At 40.8% G+C, this 17,666-nt stretch overlaps 2 protein-coding genes across 3 annotated transcripts in view; both read right to left on the bottom strand.

Moving 5' to 3' along the window:
- Positions 1-17,666, bottom strand: part of LOC108051568 (putative uncharacterized protein DDB_G0277255) — a 65,848-nt gene that overhangs the window by 14,979 nt on the left and 33,203 nt on the right. Inside the window, exon 1 of one of the 2 annotated variants that reach the window (XM_017133707.2) lies at positions 8,607-9,198. The exons of the other annotated variant lie outside the window; for it this stretch is intronic. The gene's annotated coding sequence lies outside the window, so the exon portion shown is untranslated. Of the gene's footprint in view, positions 1-8,606; positions 9,199-17,666 lie in introns of those variants that run through there. 2 annotated transcript variants of the gene reach the window in all.
- Positions 3,445-3,658, bottom strand: LOC108051529. Its single transcript, XM_017133661.1, is given in 2 exon segments — positions 3,445-3,610; positions 3,612-3,658. Coding segments are annotated over 2 exon segments (213 nt in total).

The raw sequence follows: 17,666 nt of genomic DNA, 5'->3' as shown, positions 1-17,666 counted from the left end.
TTTATACATTTTGCGGTAGCTCAGACTGACCGCAACTCTTTCCCGTTTTGCCTGCATTTTAATTATGAAACCAACTCGTGCCAGACGCCAAATCGAATCGAATCGAATCGATAATTTGCATGAGCAACGCCCGAACGCCCGAATTTTGCACAATCAACACAATAATTACAATTGAGTTGTGTTTTTTTTCAGCTAGTCCAAGAAGTTTTCTTTTTGGCTGAAAAGAAAAGAAAGTCGTTCGCCTGACTTTCTCGGCGTTTATCAGCCAGCTCGCCATTCGTGTTCGCTTATCGCCAGCAGCAGCTGCAAAGTCATTCATCTTGTGGCCGGCAAATGAATCTGCAAATAAAGTTGTTGCCCCGGTGATCTGTCAGCTGCGCGCTGCCCCAGCCTCTTTTAATTGCAGGCCAAATTGAAGCTGACATTTATGCCTGCACTCCATTTCGAATCCCCTCCCCATTTTCAGACCAGGCTAATTGCCCAGAATGCCGAGATTCGCTGAAGTCGCTGAAATCCTCAAGACCTCCTTTAACGGGAGTGTGCCTCAAATGCAGACGATCACATGCAAATTGAGCTGTTCGGGGGATTTGTAGTTGCAGTTGTACGCACAATTAGTGTTAGTCGTTTGCCCGGGACAACACTCAATGGCAATTAGGGTCGGCCGGCGTACAAATCCATTGCAAAATGCCAGTTTGTTGGCCGGAGTATCTGTGTGACAAGTGTGCGCCTTGTTGTTGGCCAGTCGACAGGGGCACGCAAATTGTAATTTATGTGGCAAATTTTTATGTACCACTAGCGGAAATTTATTGGCAATGTTTGGCGAGATTCTCGGGCAAGTCGACAGGCACCTGCAGTTTATGACGAGCTACTAAAGCCTCTTCGTGTTGGTCGTTAAAAGATAGAATCGTTTCGGAAGTGAATCGAACTAATAGAGATAATGGTTTTATAAGAAGCTTCATTAAGGATTTCAGTACTTGTTACTCTTTTTTTAAAACAATCAAACAATAAGAAAGTATCCTTTTGCATGACTTAAAAATTGCGTCATACTTCAAATCTATGATTGCAGTTGACATCGAGTTTGCTTAAGCTTCTCACTTCTAATTTTAAAAACCTTTTATTTTAAATGTGTACCTTTAACGCCTGTCTAATTTTACTACTCTTTAAAAGAAGGTTGTACCTTTTCCTTAATTGTGTTCCCGTTACTTCTCCCAAGCCAAAGGCAAACTAAGATCTAAACATTTTAGACGGTAGTAAATTTCATGGAAAACAATAAAATGTCCGCCAATTTGCCATGTTCCCAGTCGGTTCTGTTACTCATCTTCCTGGAAACAAACACCTTCGATTGCACTCGAGAACGAAACGATGGGCCAGCACTCGAGGCTGGCATCATCGCCGAACGGCAGGCCAAGATTCCATTCCATTCATGCCGGAAGCGATTCATTCACAACGTGTTGACTTCAAACAGGTGTACGCAGGCCATAAGCCAAGTCACATTCGACTATCATTTATCACTTGAGCGGTGGCTGCGGCTTAAGCCAAATCTACGAGTATTTAAGCTGGTAAAGTGTTCGAAGAGTCTTTGTCCGGCGATTTGTCAATGATGCAAGCTTATGGCTTCGCATTCGGCCGATAGAATTTCCCAAGCGAACCCATTCATTAACTGTTGTCCGTCGCAGCGGGACGGCTACCAAATAGAAATCAATATAAATATTTCGGATTTCGTGCTTAAAACAAAACGAATTAGATGGATTTAAATACACCGATCGAAATCGATTTGCATTTAAAATCAAATCAAAGATTTCTAATTTCGGGCTACCACAAGCGAAGACAATAAAACGCCCACGCTTGGGCAATAGATGCGAACCAGTTTATAGAGCTGGCTCATCAGTCATTTTGATTACCACAAATAACCGGAGCTAGGTAGCCTTTTATTTGCCTCTGCCATTGATGTCAAATAAATTGATCGCGACTGAATGCTTTTTTAAATTCCTCAACTTACAGTTTTTGTGGCTGCTACTGTGGTTTTTTGTGGCTTCGGTTTCGGCTTTATATGATGGTCCAGTTTGAGGCACTGACTCTGACATATTGCCTGACAATCTCACTAAAACAATAAACACACCACAGATTTAGAATCATGCATAGCATTAAGCCAGACTAAGACCACTAAAAGGTCAAGTCTGAGAACTCGTTTTGTCATTTGCCAAAAACCAATACAATAACATAAACGAGGCAGAGATAAAATAAATTGCTTCAATATCGAATTAATAAAATTTAAATTATTAAAACTGGTCATTTCCTGTTCGAAGTTCGAACTAAAAATGATACCAAAACAAAAACACACAAGGCAGCAACCAGAAATAAAACAAATTCCTGCAATATGTGACCCAATTTGTTGAAAGGAGGAAAAATGAAATAAATAAAATTCATTTGTCCGGCAGTGTAATTTATTGCATGTTTTGCTCATTAAATTGATTTTTCCCCTTTGATTTTGAGTGCCAGTGTCATTGTCAGAGACGGGGACACACGGACTTGGTCCCGGAGAAACCGAAACCGCCAAGGAGTCGAGAAGAGCACGAATGTTTGTGTTTATTTGTACTGCCTGCTGCTGCTGCACTTTTCAGCACGCTCGAGTTTCATAAAAAATGCCAATTAAGCGTGAATATAAGTGCCAGATAATTTTTCAGACAGCAGCCAATGTAACCCAAATTGCCAAAAAACGCGAAAGACTTACAACAAAGCCAAAACAAGCAACAGGAGCCGAAGGTAAAAAGTAAAACCAAAAAGTAAAACTCATTTTTCAGGGGTAAAATTCTCTTACCAAGTTGAGCCTCAAAGTTAGGCAGGATTCTTAAAAATGAATTAACAATTGATACCAATATTTAAACTGATTTTCCCAAAAAGTATGATTCGATTTTCAATGAGCTATTCAGATATTTTTGATTTCGATCACAAAAGTTCCTACTCACCCTTTATTTGGGTTATTTAGATATCATTGCAGTTTCCCTAGAATCTCAAGCCAACCCAGATTTTGTGTGGCTTTCGCCTTTGCAACATTGTCAATAGATTTGGCTTTGAAGTGACCTGCTGACAGCCGCAATGATAACTTCAAAAGCCCGCCGCTGACCTCATAATAAGCCAGGCTCATCTCCACTCAAATGTGGGGCTCATCTGCCTTCAGGGAGGGCATTCGAGATTCGTTTCGGCTTCAAGATCCCCAGCCAGGCAGCCTTAAAAAATATTTACAGCACTCAAGTGCAATTCAAGTGCTGGGCCAAGCCGAGCGATATGCCCAACCACTTCCACGTCCAATTCCACATCCACGTCCACGTCCAAGTCCGAATTCGAATCAGGCAAAAACGAGACCCCCGAAAAAAGTAAAGCCCAGGCCAAGAATAACGAGCCAAAGTGTTTCTTTGGTTTTTTGTGTCGGATTTTGAGCATTTTTCATTTCGGAACGACAGGCGAACTCTGATGTTGACGTCCACGTCTGTATCGAAGTCGCAGCTTGGAATTTGTGGCATCGTTTTCGGTTTCGTTTACGATTTCGGCCAAGAGTCTCAGAGCGGCATTCGTACTTTGACTAGTACAATGACAAGAGTTAAGCGATCCCAAAAGCCAAAACAATGGCGGTCATGCTCATAAAATGCCCAAATGTCATCGTATTTTGGGGGGAAGTTTTCGGATATTTCGAACTTCGCTGTTATCGCGGGACCCTGAGAGGCGGCGTTGATTTTGATAAATGTTTAATTAATTTTGTGCCTCGCTCGAACATTAAACCTGACTATTTTCTGACTTAATGAACAGAAATTAACAACACACTGAGATCACTCTCCGGGGGGAAAGATGTTGGACCCAGGGGGAGACAGAAGCCAACCATGCGGAAGATCTTCAAAGTCTACGCTTTTTTTGGTCAAGTTTCTTCTCATCTCGTCTGGCTTTTCTCATTTACATTACATTATGCTGGCTCTGGCTCCGTATTATGAATGAATGTTTACCTACACACATGTGAAAAATGTTGTAATTAGTTTTTACCAGTTTTTTTTCCCTTCTTCGCTCAGTGAGTGATTTTCAACAACGACTGCAAATTACAAGTTATTATTAATGTTAACAAGCGAAATCTCCATGTACTTATGTGTTTATATATGGCCGAGTGTATATATAGTGAAAACTAATTTAGCAGGGGGTCTTCCCCACCGAAAACCCCTTGATTTATTCGAATAACTTATGCACGTACATTAATGACTGTTCTTGATTTATGCGATGCGATCAGTGGGGAGCAGGAGGCACCTTCCTCAACAAGTGGGTCACATGTCCCGTGGGTATTTGTACTTACCGATGCGGCTACACGAGGCACTAAATGCGACCATAAAAAAAAGACAACCTCCCCGGTAGCGCTGACATTACATAGAATCCGAATCAAACACAAAATGCGCTCCACAATAATTATGCAAAGAGCTGTAGTGAAGAACAAAAAGCTCGTTGCACAAACGACATCGACACGAACTCATAAAATATGCTAAATGTGTGCCAGGCAGCAAGGCAGCAAGGCAGCCAGAAGTCGGTACTCGGCACTCGGCCGACAGCCAGCAACTTGTGTCAATAAAAATCAAGCCAAGCACTGCAAATGCATCCTCTAACCCAATCCAATCCTCTAACCCAATCCTCTGCACTTGTTCCATCGACTCGACTCGATGCCACATGCAGCTGGCAACTGTGAGAGTGTCTCGAGTCTAGACAGCAGACAGCCAAAGTCACTTCACATTGCACATTGCGCTTCCTGACTCCAGATTCAATGAGCCATGGCCGCGAAGGATGGTGCACTGAGTTTTTACAGCACCCAGATAAATAGGTTGAGTGTGTGGGACTCAAACCCATCGGGGGCACAATAAAAATGCATCTCTGCAATGAAAACAGCAAAGCCGAGAGCTAATCAGGGTTAAATTAATTGTAAATCCTTGGGGCATTTGCATACTCCCGCGGTGATCGGATGATCACATGGCTTCATCGGGTGGGATCAGATGGGACCGATAGACAAATTGGTTTAGGTACTGCTCTCACAAATTGGCAGGAGCAGGAAGTGGCAAAATTCTGTCCAAGCTTATGGGGTTCGTAAACAAGGAGAAGTGTTTGTGGCAGCACAACCCCAGAAAAAGCACTTTAAATGCCTCGAAAACACTCCGATAAAATCTTTATTTTAGCCGTTGCCTTTTACTTCCTTAAAGTTTTTTGGGTATTGGTAAAATACTCCTTCAAATTATTAGAAATCCTTTTTCTAATAAGAATGTTTATCAATTGATATTACTGCTAGCAGTAATTCAAAAATAAATAATATCTAAAAAAGTATTTTTTTGAGTGCAGGAAAATTCTCTGGCATTTATGGTTGGCAGTAAAAAAATAAATAAATAAAACAAATGAAAATCGAACGGGAAAATGTCAGAGGCAAAAGTTCTCAGGCCGGGCAGCAGACAAATAAATTTATGACACATGACGTTGTGGAGTACAAGTACGGACCACAACAACAACATCGGCATCGAACGAGCGTCGACTGAAGTGTAACTTCCCACTGACCCAATTTACAAGCACTTAATGCCAAAAAGGAGAAGTCGTAGAAGAAATAAACAAAGACGAAAGCCAGGCCGGGGTAATGCATATCAAATAAAGTTCAAGCGACAGCAGCAACAGAAACACCAACAAGACGACAAAAATTATGACCAAAATAGACAGCACCGGCAACAGGAACAACAACAAAGAAATTTAAATTAAAATCCAAAAACTCCCACACATAAAAGTCGAGAAAGAAACGCCAAAAAAAAAAAAAAAAAATGTACACACATACAGGGAGCAGCAGCAAAAAAAAAAAGGTCTGTCAAAATTAAATCATTTCGGTGGCAAACAACATAAACCGATGGTTAAGAGTTGATAATGATGATGCTTGGATAACGCTCGTTATTACTATGGTTGCTGTTGTTTTTGCTGGTGTTGCTGCTGTTGTTGCCGTTGTTACTGCCTTTGTGGCTGTCCAGTGCGTTGGTGGCTGGCACTGACAGCGTAACAAATGCTATTTTGACAAAGTGTCTGACATGAGGAGCGTGGAAGCGCAGACCCAGAAAGAGACAAGCGAACGAAAAACGAGCCCCGCAAGAGTACCTCCACAATTATGCGAAAGTGAGAAAAAATTCAGTGCAAAATCGGGTGCTGCGTGTCTGGGTATACCAATATGGCCAAAAGAAGAAGAAATTTATGAAAATTTCCAAGGCTGATAAACACCCGCTAAAGTTAAGCGAACGAACGACCCAGAGTCCATTCCACTTGACGGCCAAGCTTCCGGTTTCTTTTTGGGTGAAATTTTCTATGCGCCTGTGGCAGATTTATGTGAGAAAACAAAACAGCGGCACAACATTTTTCATAGAAAATTATGAAGACCGAAACACCGATAGCGAACTCTGAAATTTGCATATTCCTCCCTTTTGGCGCTTTAACACGTATGCGGTGTTGTTGGCTGCATGACACGGGCAACAGACTTTTAATTATTAATATTAGACACTAGAAAATGAATACGAACGAATAAGATAAACAAAATCAATCAGTCAGTGATTTCACAACCCATGGGGCTTCACAGACAAATTAACAGCTTTTATTTCACTCATTTGTCACCGTGTTTCTGGGCAAACATACTAGATTTGCCGTTAATTGAAGAAAATTTTGGTCTGTCTCTTGGCCATGTTAAATGGATAAATGAGTGACTAATTTAACGTCAAATAAATAATTCAATCGTGTGGAAAAAGCAAGAGAGAAATTTGTATGAAAATATTTATTTAGAAAAGTTCTTTGTTACGCATTATAAAAAATTTTAATGTAGTCTTATTTGATTCTCTTTTTATTAAAGCCTTCAAAAACCCGTATTCTAATAATATATTTATAGTTTTAAGTTCTATTATTAGCAGCAGCTTGTTCATACCGACCGTCTATGACGTTTTAACGTATTCTTGGAATACCATCATAATTTTAATCATTTTATCTTTTTTCGGTCGCGCACCATAATCCGTTTTTTGCTTCATTCATAATTTTTTGACTTAGAGCGTTAACAAGTTCGTTGCCTAAGTCTTTTGTCCCTGCTCCCCAAAAGCAGTGATCAAGAGTTAATACAAAGTTATTCACGAGTGTAGTTAAGTAAAGCTTATCTTCACCGTGAGTTCGTTGCTTGAGTCTTTTGTTTCCATTGCTGAATGCGGCGTTGATTTGGAATTGCTTTTTATTATTTTTATTTTTCCGTTTTTGTCGTTTTTAATTTAAAGTGGCGACGTTTCACTTTAATAATTTTAATACCTTGAGTTTTTTATTGCCTTCGTTTTAATTAAATGCCATTAAGGTGTTTCTCTTTCCCCAAGCTTAAAGCCAATTGTATTTTTTTTTTGTATTAGCCATCGGATTTTTATGATAGGCAGTTCAGTGAAAAATTGTGCTGCTCCCATTCGGGATCTTATCTAAAATTGATTTCGTTTTAATTTACTGCCTGCACACACTTTAACTTCGGTTTATGGCTTTTCTTGTCTTCTATCATCAGTGCCTGCTTGTTATTGATTATATTTTTATACAATTTAAATAAATAAAACTAATTAATATTCATTGATGGCTAATTTATAAGGCTTGTATGTGTCAGTGGATATGTGTGCCTTTGCTTGTTGCCTAAGCCGCGGCTACTGCCAAGTTGGACTAACTTTCTTCCAGCAACTGGCCAAATTATCAATTATGAAGTCATTATTATTTACAGCAAGCCAAACATGCGGCCAGCCGCGTTTGATTAATAGCTTTTCAAGCTACGGTCTTGTCAAGGGTTCGCCGTTTTCTATTTTGGCAAGCTCAAATTTTTGCGCATTTTTCTTTTTTGCACAGAAGGTGTTGCCGGAACATATTTTCTGCGTTTGAGTTTTTGGGTTTTTGCGGCAGTCGCCGCGCAGTTCTAATTAGCTAATTATACGCTAAATTAGTATATAATTATTGCTGACCAGGCGCTTGGCTTGCACACGCCGAGTGACTAATTTAAGCGGGCCAAAAGTTAAGGGGCGCCAAGCGAGATTTTTGGCACTATTTAAATTTGAGGAAAGCAAAACTCAAATGGTAGATAAGGCACAAGTGCCGTTTAGATGCGCTATCAGTGTTTTGTGAAATTTGTAATTAATTTGCCAATTTGCGGCACAAAAGACCGTGGAAAGACAAAGAATTTTTTATTAATAGTTACTAGCTTGGCCAAAATTCTCCTATTATCTTGTTTTAATTCTGCTTTGTTTTGCGGTTTTCTGGCCATGATAACTGGCTGGGTATTTCTAAGGCCTGTGCGTCATGACTTTCCAAATACAAATCGCCAGCGATAAAACTTGAATTTATGCCTGCGATAAGGTAGCCCTGTTTTTGTGTCGCGCCACAATGAATATGATAAAACTATTAAAATATACACAATTTGGTATATATATATATAAACTAAAGAAATTTGATTTTAATATGGTTCTGCTTTGCATAGATGAACGGCAGGCAAGAAATTTATAGATATACCTACGAAATAAACTAAAGACTTGGACAACGAACTTGGCAACAAAACTTGCACTTACCGGTTTAAAATTGGTCAAAGTGGTCTGAAAGTTATCCAAATTTTAACAGCTTAATAAATCCACATAAATATGTACGTTTATAGTATTTGATACTTTTGTATTCGTATTAAATTTGTTGGGCCACACAAAGAATTTCATTAGTTTTTCCCAGGCCTCAGCCCATAATGAGCATTATTTATGGCTACCGATTGTTGAAGAAGACACTCTCACACACATTTATCATCGCATCGTCTTATCAGACGAAACATAATTCTCGGCCTGCATTCATAAATTTGCCAGCTACTATTTCATTTGCATTTGTCGGAGGTACGGGAAATATTCTTGAACAAAACTAATTTGGTCGGGTTAATTAAAAAACTGAGCTCCGTATCGCAGTTTCCGTTGGCGGTTTCCGTTTGGTGTGGTCGTGGTGTTGGTGTTGGTGGGCGACAGGAATCGAAATCGGAATCGCGACGACTACGACAACAGGCGATGGAAACTTTGAATGTTGGCCGACGGCAAATGAACTTATACGGAAGTCGGAGAGGCGAGAAAACAGAAACTGACGAAACAAACGAAATCTCCGCTCGAAGCTCCGAAACGCACGCAACGCTCAAACACTTGAAACTGAACTGAACTAAATCTGGCTCTTGGCCAGCATGTCCAAGAAGTGGCTGGCCAACAGCAACGGCGACGCTGGCGTCGACTTCGGCCGATCCGCTGAGAGCGTGACGACAACGCCGGCAGAGCTGATCTTTATTTTCTGTTTCGGTTTTTTTTTTTTGGGGGTTTTCGATTGTTTCTGCTATTATAGGATTTGTTTGTTGTGGCCGGAGCCAAAGCGGTAGATGATAATAAAAGTTACTGGATTTTTGGCCAGATCAAAACCAAATCAATGAAGACTCCCGGCTCTCTTCGCGCTCTACTAACAATTCTGATGCTGATTTATGCTCTTAATATATTTGTCAACTATTTTTAAAATCGCTTGACCGCTTAATTCTTTTGTGTGGTAGGGGTTTTCAATGGGTGGATGGGATTATTTTTAGAATTTGCATAGGCTGACATAGCATTGAGCATTAAACTGTCAGCATTTTGATAACGTTTCGCCCCATAAATTGTTCGTTTTACGACCGTTTCTTCTCTGTCTTAATCAATGGAGAATTGTGCAAAAAAAAAACCCTTTGACCTCTGTCTGGTAGAATCTGGTTTGCTTTTGGGGAAAGGCTGTGACGGACACGCCCAAGTCTATTGAACTTTTCCCATAAATAAGCAAGATGTTTTCTCACAACAATTATGCTGCGACTGCTGCTGCTTCTAGCCATTGATAGAAACGCTCTCATTCACATCCCTGGCCCCTTGTTTATAATTTATCAAAAGCTTTTAGTCAATGATTTCGAATTTACGATTTCGATTCGCCTCAATGGCCCCAAACTGCGACTGTTTCTCTTAAAAGCCTTTCCTCTAAACAGTCCATTGAGTGGAGTGCCGCAACGACCTGACCCCCATAAGCGTTTCACTAATTCATGCCACTTATTAGCCACAAAACAGCCACCACGGCCGACTTGCACCTGCCTCTCGGTGCCGTGCTCCATTTGGGGCATTTCAACGTCAATCAATATGCATTTGAACTCCATCAATCGTTTCTTTGGCTGTGGGATTTGGCCCGGCTTTGAGCATTTCTTTTGGCTCTTTCTCTTTCGATACGATTTTATGGCTTAATGCCGTTTTCTGGCCATTGAGCACTTAACGCTACATTTTCGGGCGGGATTTCGAGAAGGGGGTAGGGGCATATTACCCGGGCTTATTGGCTGTCTTGTATTTGGTATCTTCTATCTGGCTATCGCTGTTCATCTACTTTGCATTTTATGGCGTCCCTGCTGACTTTTCTCACATTTCTATGCCCGATTTTTCAATTTTGTTCATATCTGCTTTTGGCCCAATATATATGCTGTCTTTTATGAATTTTTAATAATTTCTTTTTATGTTTGATTTGACACCCGGGCAACGATGAGAGCGGTTCCGATATTAACGGTTTTTTAATTACCCACTGTCGGTGCCCCAAAACAAGTTCGCTGCCCAAGTCTTTTGTTCTCCGCTCGGCCAGCATGACGGCCTGACAACACCAGGCTCCGCATCCAGGTCGGAAAAGTGAAATTGAAGTCGCCGTGTCGTCGTCGTCGTCGTTAGGGGAAAAACGGGAGGCGGGCACCTCATAACTACATACGTATAATAATGTAAAAAACCTAGTAATCAGGGGAGCCGCAAAGATCGGGGGCAGCTCATTAACTTGCCGCTTTCGTCAACCAGCCCCAGATGCCGAAAATAGCGCCACGTCATGAGGCAGTCTGGGTATTTTTTGTTGTCCATTTCGAGTCCCTCTCAAGGTGTTGCGGCTACCAGAGCTACCTGAATCCCCAACTGCAGCTCCGGAATGCAGCGCCCACTCGGCCAACTTTTATTATTTCATCTTCTCCGAGCCTGTTCACCGCCCCAGTTGACCCATTTTCTTTATGGATCTTATGGATCATATATGTACGTACATAAATCTATGCGCGGCTCCACTGTCCCCTGGTCCCATTGTTAAGTGTAACTATTAGTTTGCTACGTTTCCAGGTCAACGCGGCAATCAATCATATTATATACAGAAGGAAATTTGTATAGTTGGGCAGCAGCCCCTCGCCGCACAAGGAGTGGAATTTGATTTCTCTCTTTTTCATTTTTTTGGCACTTTACATGCCCTTGCGGCAGACTTTGTATTGTTAAACGGACAGTTAATGGCGGAAACACCGCAAACGGCATAGTTCCTTGTCAACTATAACGAATCGCTATGTGTTAGGCCAAGAAAAGTAGGTATAATATTCCATTCTATTTTCGGAATAATTGATTTTCAAATGTAGGCCTTCATCCACAATAAGGTAAAACAAAAACCATTTTATTTTCGTATTTATTCATTTTTAAATGTAGGCCTTTACTCACAATAAGGTGAAACAAAACTTTTTGATAATTATTTGTTGTCTTTAAAAACTGATAGTAATATATATGTGTAGCTCTTTAAATTATTGTTTAGATTACTATAATAAGAATCAATTTTGAAAATATTAATAAACACGAGTTCAAAAATGATGAACCATACCATATCACTCACATAAAGCATGCTTGGGAAAAAAACCCACTAATCATTTGTGTCCGCAGAAACGGAAGTCCGCTAGAAGATGACTAAAACCAAACAACAATCGGCAAATAAATTATGGCTATGCACTAAGCAAATATAGCTTTAAAATTATGGCTTAGGTTAAATTATTCTGCCAGAGGTTTCTTGGCTTCCTTATTTACCTATGACAGCTTGTTTGCAGCACATTTGTTATACATTTTTTCGAAATTCCTTTAGGCCGATGCTTCTGCAAGTAATTTCTCCACTTGGCGCTAAATTTCCCAGCATATTTCTACATAGAAATCGGCGCAGGAAGCGCATACCAGACTGGCATAGAAAGATAAATAAAAAAGCTGCACATTCACGATGCTGACCGGTGGCGATGGCTGTTATGAAAATGAGTTTAAGTTTTTGTTTGTTTGTTTTCTAAATGAACTTTTCACCAAGCGGATGTCGAGTGTTTAGCGGAAAGTGAAAAGTGCTGCTTAAAATGACTTAGTTTGCAGGTTTCGCCTTGCCTTTGCGGAAGTGGCAGCAGCAGCCGCTAACTATGTTCGCCGGTCGCAACAAGTTGTCTATCATGGAAAAGCAATTTCCATGCCAATGATTTATGAGCCGCTTAACCGGCCCATTACAATCTTATCTCTGGGCTATTATGTACACCGTTTGAGCTGACAAAATATATTGTGCTCGAAATCTAAAGCTGCCACGCTAAACTTCAAGTTGAATCTGAATCTCGAGCTCTAGCTGACGCTGACATGTCGCGCTTATCGCCGCCAAACTATCAAGAGACACCAGACACAAAAGCCGAAAAGCCCAGGAAAAAATGAAAAAAAAAAAACGTACAGAAATGAAAAGACCTGGCCAAAGACCTGGCCAAAAACCAAAACAAAAACAAAGCCCAGGTCCGGGCCCAGTGTGTGTACACAGTGTGTCTCAATTGTTTGCCACCACGCACGCGCGCAATTACTTAAACATGTCCAAGTCCGCGTCCACGAGTGGAGCCCACATTTGCCAGGTGCAGTGCGCCGTCTGTGTGGGTATCCTATGCAAATGCGAATGCAGTCTCAACTCATTGAATGACCCTCGTTAGGCGCCCCCTGGCCCCTGCCCCTGCTCCCTGCCCCTAATCTCTCCCTGCGTCTGTCACGCTTTGTTTGGCCTGTCAAGATGACAAGTGTTTGCTTTGCTTTTGCCTGCTCCTCGACGCAGCTGGCGCTCCGGCCATGTAAACTTGACATTTGATAGCATTTTAATTAAAAAGAAGTCGAACGGAGTTGCTGGAAAATTTATGACGGCGCACTAAATCCCGAGCATGTGCGTGGTCTCTGGAAATACTTTTGGTCCACTCCGAGATCTGTCTATAGATCTTAGAAATTATATCACGCAGTGCTCGGATTTGTGGAGGTGGCTATATCAATTTGAAGGTGTCGGCGGGGGATTGTGGGGCGTTGTCCGTGACCGTGTGGCTAGGCTGGCCCAGCGAAATGAGGTCGAAATTATTTGCAATTTATTGAAGGCAATCACAATGCCTATGAACTATATTTCCAAGCCATGACTGCTCTCTTGTGGTTGTTGTTTATTAGTTCTTCAGCCTCAGCTTCAGCTGGCCTTTTCATTGAGCCATGAAATTCCGTTTTCTCGCCCCGTCGTCTCTTTTTTTCTTTTTCTAAGTTAATTTTTATGTTTACTCTTTTTTCCGCAAGACATTTCTGCAGATCGTGTTGGCTGCTTTGGGGAGCTGTGGAAGAAGTGCCGCGGAGATTGATAGGAATGCAGCTGGATGTTCGGTTGATTGGAATAATGGCATGGCCGAGAGTTATGTGGGCACATTTATCTGCTTTGATTGCCTTTATAAAATATTTTACGGGAAAATGTGTAAAGTAATCTTAACACCGTTGCCAGCAAGGTTTTCGTCTATCAAAAAAATTAAATTGAGGATGTAATGTCTGATAGAAAATGTGGTATTTATTTAGAATATATTTTAAGGATTTAATTTAAATTAAAAATAAGCCAAATATTAAGGTTTTCGAAAGGGTACCCAAATTTTGGTTAGACCCCTAAATATTTGCTACTCACGACTCCCAGTCATTTCGTTACCCTTTTTGTCTCTGCCATTTTTTGGCTGCTTTTGTGAATTGAGTTAATTTCGCTGGTAGCGGGTGGTTGATTAAAACGGAAATGTCGTGCGTTTAGCTTAATGATCTCCAACGCCTCGCCTTTAACTCGTTCGTTTTCAAGTGCAAAACAATTTGCATCCCCTGAGGGGCAAAATCTCCAGTCCAAATAGGAAGCCTCACCCATATTCCGTGCGAACCCTTGAATTTTATTTAGTGGGATCTGAAAAGTATAAAACTCTTTTCATGCTTTTCATGTTCAACGTGATCTGCGCTGATCTCTTCACATCTCCATCTCCATTTTCATTTCAATTTTCCAGCTTTGAGATATTTCCCATTTATTTTTTTGCGCAGGTGTTGGCTGGATTTGAAAATAGTGCAAAATCGTGCTGACGATATTTGTACGTGATGCCATGTTGTGGGTGTCGGATCAGGATTTCGTCTGGGTTTCGGTTTCAGTTTGGCCGACTCTAATTTGTTGAGGAAACTAAGCCAGCGCAAAGAACCTAAGGCAGCCAAAACAAAAGTTTTATTGGGTTAAAGTCAAAAAGCTGAAAATGCGTGGTGCGGCCTATTCAAATTGCCCAATTTTGGTTCACACATACACAGAAACAATTGCAAACTCATTGACGTCATTAAAAAACGTTTAAAATAAAGTTTTGCGCCTTTATTAAGACTGACATTCGGACAAAGGCCCTTGTCAGCTTTTTGTGCCTGTTGTCTATTATTATGATTAAAATATCCCAAAGAGTGGTTTATTTTTGTTCGACTTGATGCCGCTATTTTTCATTATCTCCCCCCGCATGACACAAACCACTTCAGTCCAGAGATCTCTGTTTATTTAAGTAGCTAACTCAGCCGAAAAAATTATTGTTGATCTTTTTTAGGCCGTTTCATTGTTGTCTTTACGAAGCGGGGCGTTTCACAAAATCAAACTGCTCCACATACACGGCATTTAACGCATAGCCCAGAGTTTCTGTCTCTGTCTCTGTCTCTGCTTATTGTTGTTTATTTTTATAAGGTCTCGGGCCGGGACACACCTTAAACGAGCCACCGAATGCCACCGATAGATAGCCACTGTAAGCCATTGGGCAATGTCCCGCGTTCCCAACTACCAAACTACCAAACTTCCAACTTCAAAAAGCTAAAGGCGGCATTTAAACATTTTCGATTTGTTTTAAATAAAAGCAATGACATGCCGCAAAAGTATTAACAACAATCAATGCAGCACATAATCACAAAGGCGCAGCAATGTCTGTCTGATCGATATTGGTTTTTGGCTTAGGAGGTGTTGGTATTGGCTTGGCATTAAAATCAGTAAATAATTCACGCCATTAAGCGTGCGACGATCCGTTCGATTCGATACGATCCGTTTCGATACGATACGGTACGATCCATTAGTCTGAATCTTGTTTGCATCTTGGGCTGAATTGCCGTTCATAATTTTTACATTTCAACTGGCTTGTTTATGGTGCAATTTCGTTTTGATAATTTGCTGCCTTAAATGTGTCCACAGTCGATCTTGCTACGTCATTCCAATAATCAAATGTAAATTATATATATCACCATATTTATGCGTGGAAATAAACTAGAGGTTATTTACATATGTTTATTTTGATTGGCAGCCTATAAAGATAGCCAACAAACTAATTTCCCTGCACAGCATGTGGTTGCTTTTGTATCATTATCAAATCAACATTTTCGATGGCTATCTGAGATGGAGAGTATATGTGATATTATAAAGAAATTTCTATGTAAATGCTTGGTGATCTGCCGCCCTTGGATTGTTACACCAACGTAAATCTGGCAAGTGCAAAGGGATTAATCAATGTGACATTTATGGGCAGTATGCCAAGTCTTTCCCTACGCTCGATTTCCCAAATAACTCAGATAAAGTCGTTAGGGCTCGTTAATTGAATTAGCTATCTGAGCATGCATATTCATGCTCAATCAAAACGAACATCGGACTAGTTTTGGAACGCCATTAGCTATGCCATAGCCTAAAAGCGGAAAAATATAATTTCTTGTTTTAGTTCAGATGCTTTTTTTGTTTATTTGTAGCTCTCGCTAGGAATGAGATTCAAATTTGGCCTGCAAGTGGCCATAAAATCTGAAAACAACAATGAGAATGCCCGAATTTAAAATCAATTAAGACAAATTTATGCTGACATGAGACAAATCTGAAGCAGCGGTTTTTGCGTAGGCGATCATTAAACGAAACGGTCTACAGAGTGGGGAAATGGGTCTATGATGCTGTAACCCAACCGTTTTTGGTAGCCCATTTTCAGGGTCCAAAAACAAATCATTAAGTGATGTAGTTTTTTGGCTGCCAGTCTTTGCCCCCCTCTGATTAATGCGACATCAGCACGCGATATAGAACAGCTACCAAAGGGGACCGATGTTGGGGTGGTGGTGCTTATATATTGGATGGTGGTGAGCCCACCTACGGTGCGATGAATAACAATTAGTGGCATAAATCAATGACAATCGTCCATCGAAGGGGTGTTGTGTGTGCGAGAAGGCAAGCAGGCGCATAAATAACGCAGATACACCGGTAATGCCTTAGCCAGATAGCTCTCGGCTCTTGGCCAGACTCTCTTCCACTTGCCAGCTTGTCTCGGGGCTCTAATTGCTCCGCGTCAATGTTTATCCAACTGTGGGTGTTCCACACGCACTCGCTCGTTGACCGCTATACGATTTGATACTTCTCTGCCCGCCAATGTTTGCTTATTCTAATGAACCCACACGAAACTGTCTGACTGAAGTGCAGAGGAAAAAAACCAAATGCCACCTTTACTTGAAATTTTCATTTGGATTTTTGCATTTTAAATCCCTACAACATTTATTTTAAATTTTAATTATGAATATTTTAACACCAAAAATATTTGGGGGACTTTTTTAGTCAAAGATAGAAAAATTCGGACTTCCGAGAAATATTGTGTGAGTCAATTGAAATACAAAAATGGTAATCCAAGATTTTCATAATTACTATGGGTGTTGAAAAACCTTTAATAAATAATGTAGAAGCATTAGAAAATGATTATTTGTTTAATGATTCATAAAGATTATATGTGCATATGTAGGAAGCAAGAAAAAATAACAATACAAGAAGTATAAATAAACATTTAAATTATGCATTGTTTAATGCAAAATACAATCTTAAAACCTCTTTAAAACGATTTTAATACTATTTTTCTCTGTGCAAATTTAAATTAGATGTGGTAAGTTGTGGAGTTAGTCTATTAGCGAGGGAAATTGCGGATTCCCGAATGATGTCATGTTGATCATGTAACTCAATCTCAATTTACATGATCGATGCTCGCATGCCAACGGGTAGCTGTGAGAAAAATTGATTGAATTAAAAGATACACTCAGGCGGAGGGAAGTGGTGCAGTGGTGCACGGATGCAGTGGTGCACGGACGCAATGATGCAGTGGTGGGCAGGTGGGCAGGTGAGCAGGTGCCGCGGGGCCAAATGTGTAACTGTGCAGGCGTTCGATTTTAATCGCTTCATTTAAAATGCCGCTCGATACGCATCAGTTGGCTCCTTGGCAGCAGCAGCTACTGCAGCAGCGCTAATGCAGCAGCAGTCCGCAGCAGCATTGCGTGCCACTTGCTGCGATCTCGTTTTGACCAAAAACCGACTGAAAAAACCGCCGAACGCTTGTGGCCAAAATCGAAACACAAATGGCCGCCGTTTGGCAGCAACTGCCACTGCCAGATTGGCTGACCATTTTCATGCTGGGGGAAAATCAAACGAAATTTTAATTAAATTGTTTGCCGCAATTGGCCATTCGGCCGAAGGCATAAAAA

This window comes from Drosophila rhopaloa, unplaced genomic scaffold (assembly GCF_018152115.1).
Source record: "Drosophila rhopaloa isolate 14029-0021.01 unplaced genomic scaffold, ASM1815211v1 contig_178, whole genome shotgun sequence".
NCBI classification, from domain to species: Eukaryota; Metazoa; Arthropoda; class Insecta; order Diptera; family Drosophilidae; genus Drosophila; species Drosophila rhopaloa.
This window is presented reverse-complemented; position numbering and strand designations above follow the sequence as displayed.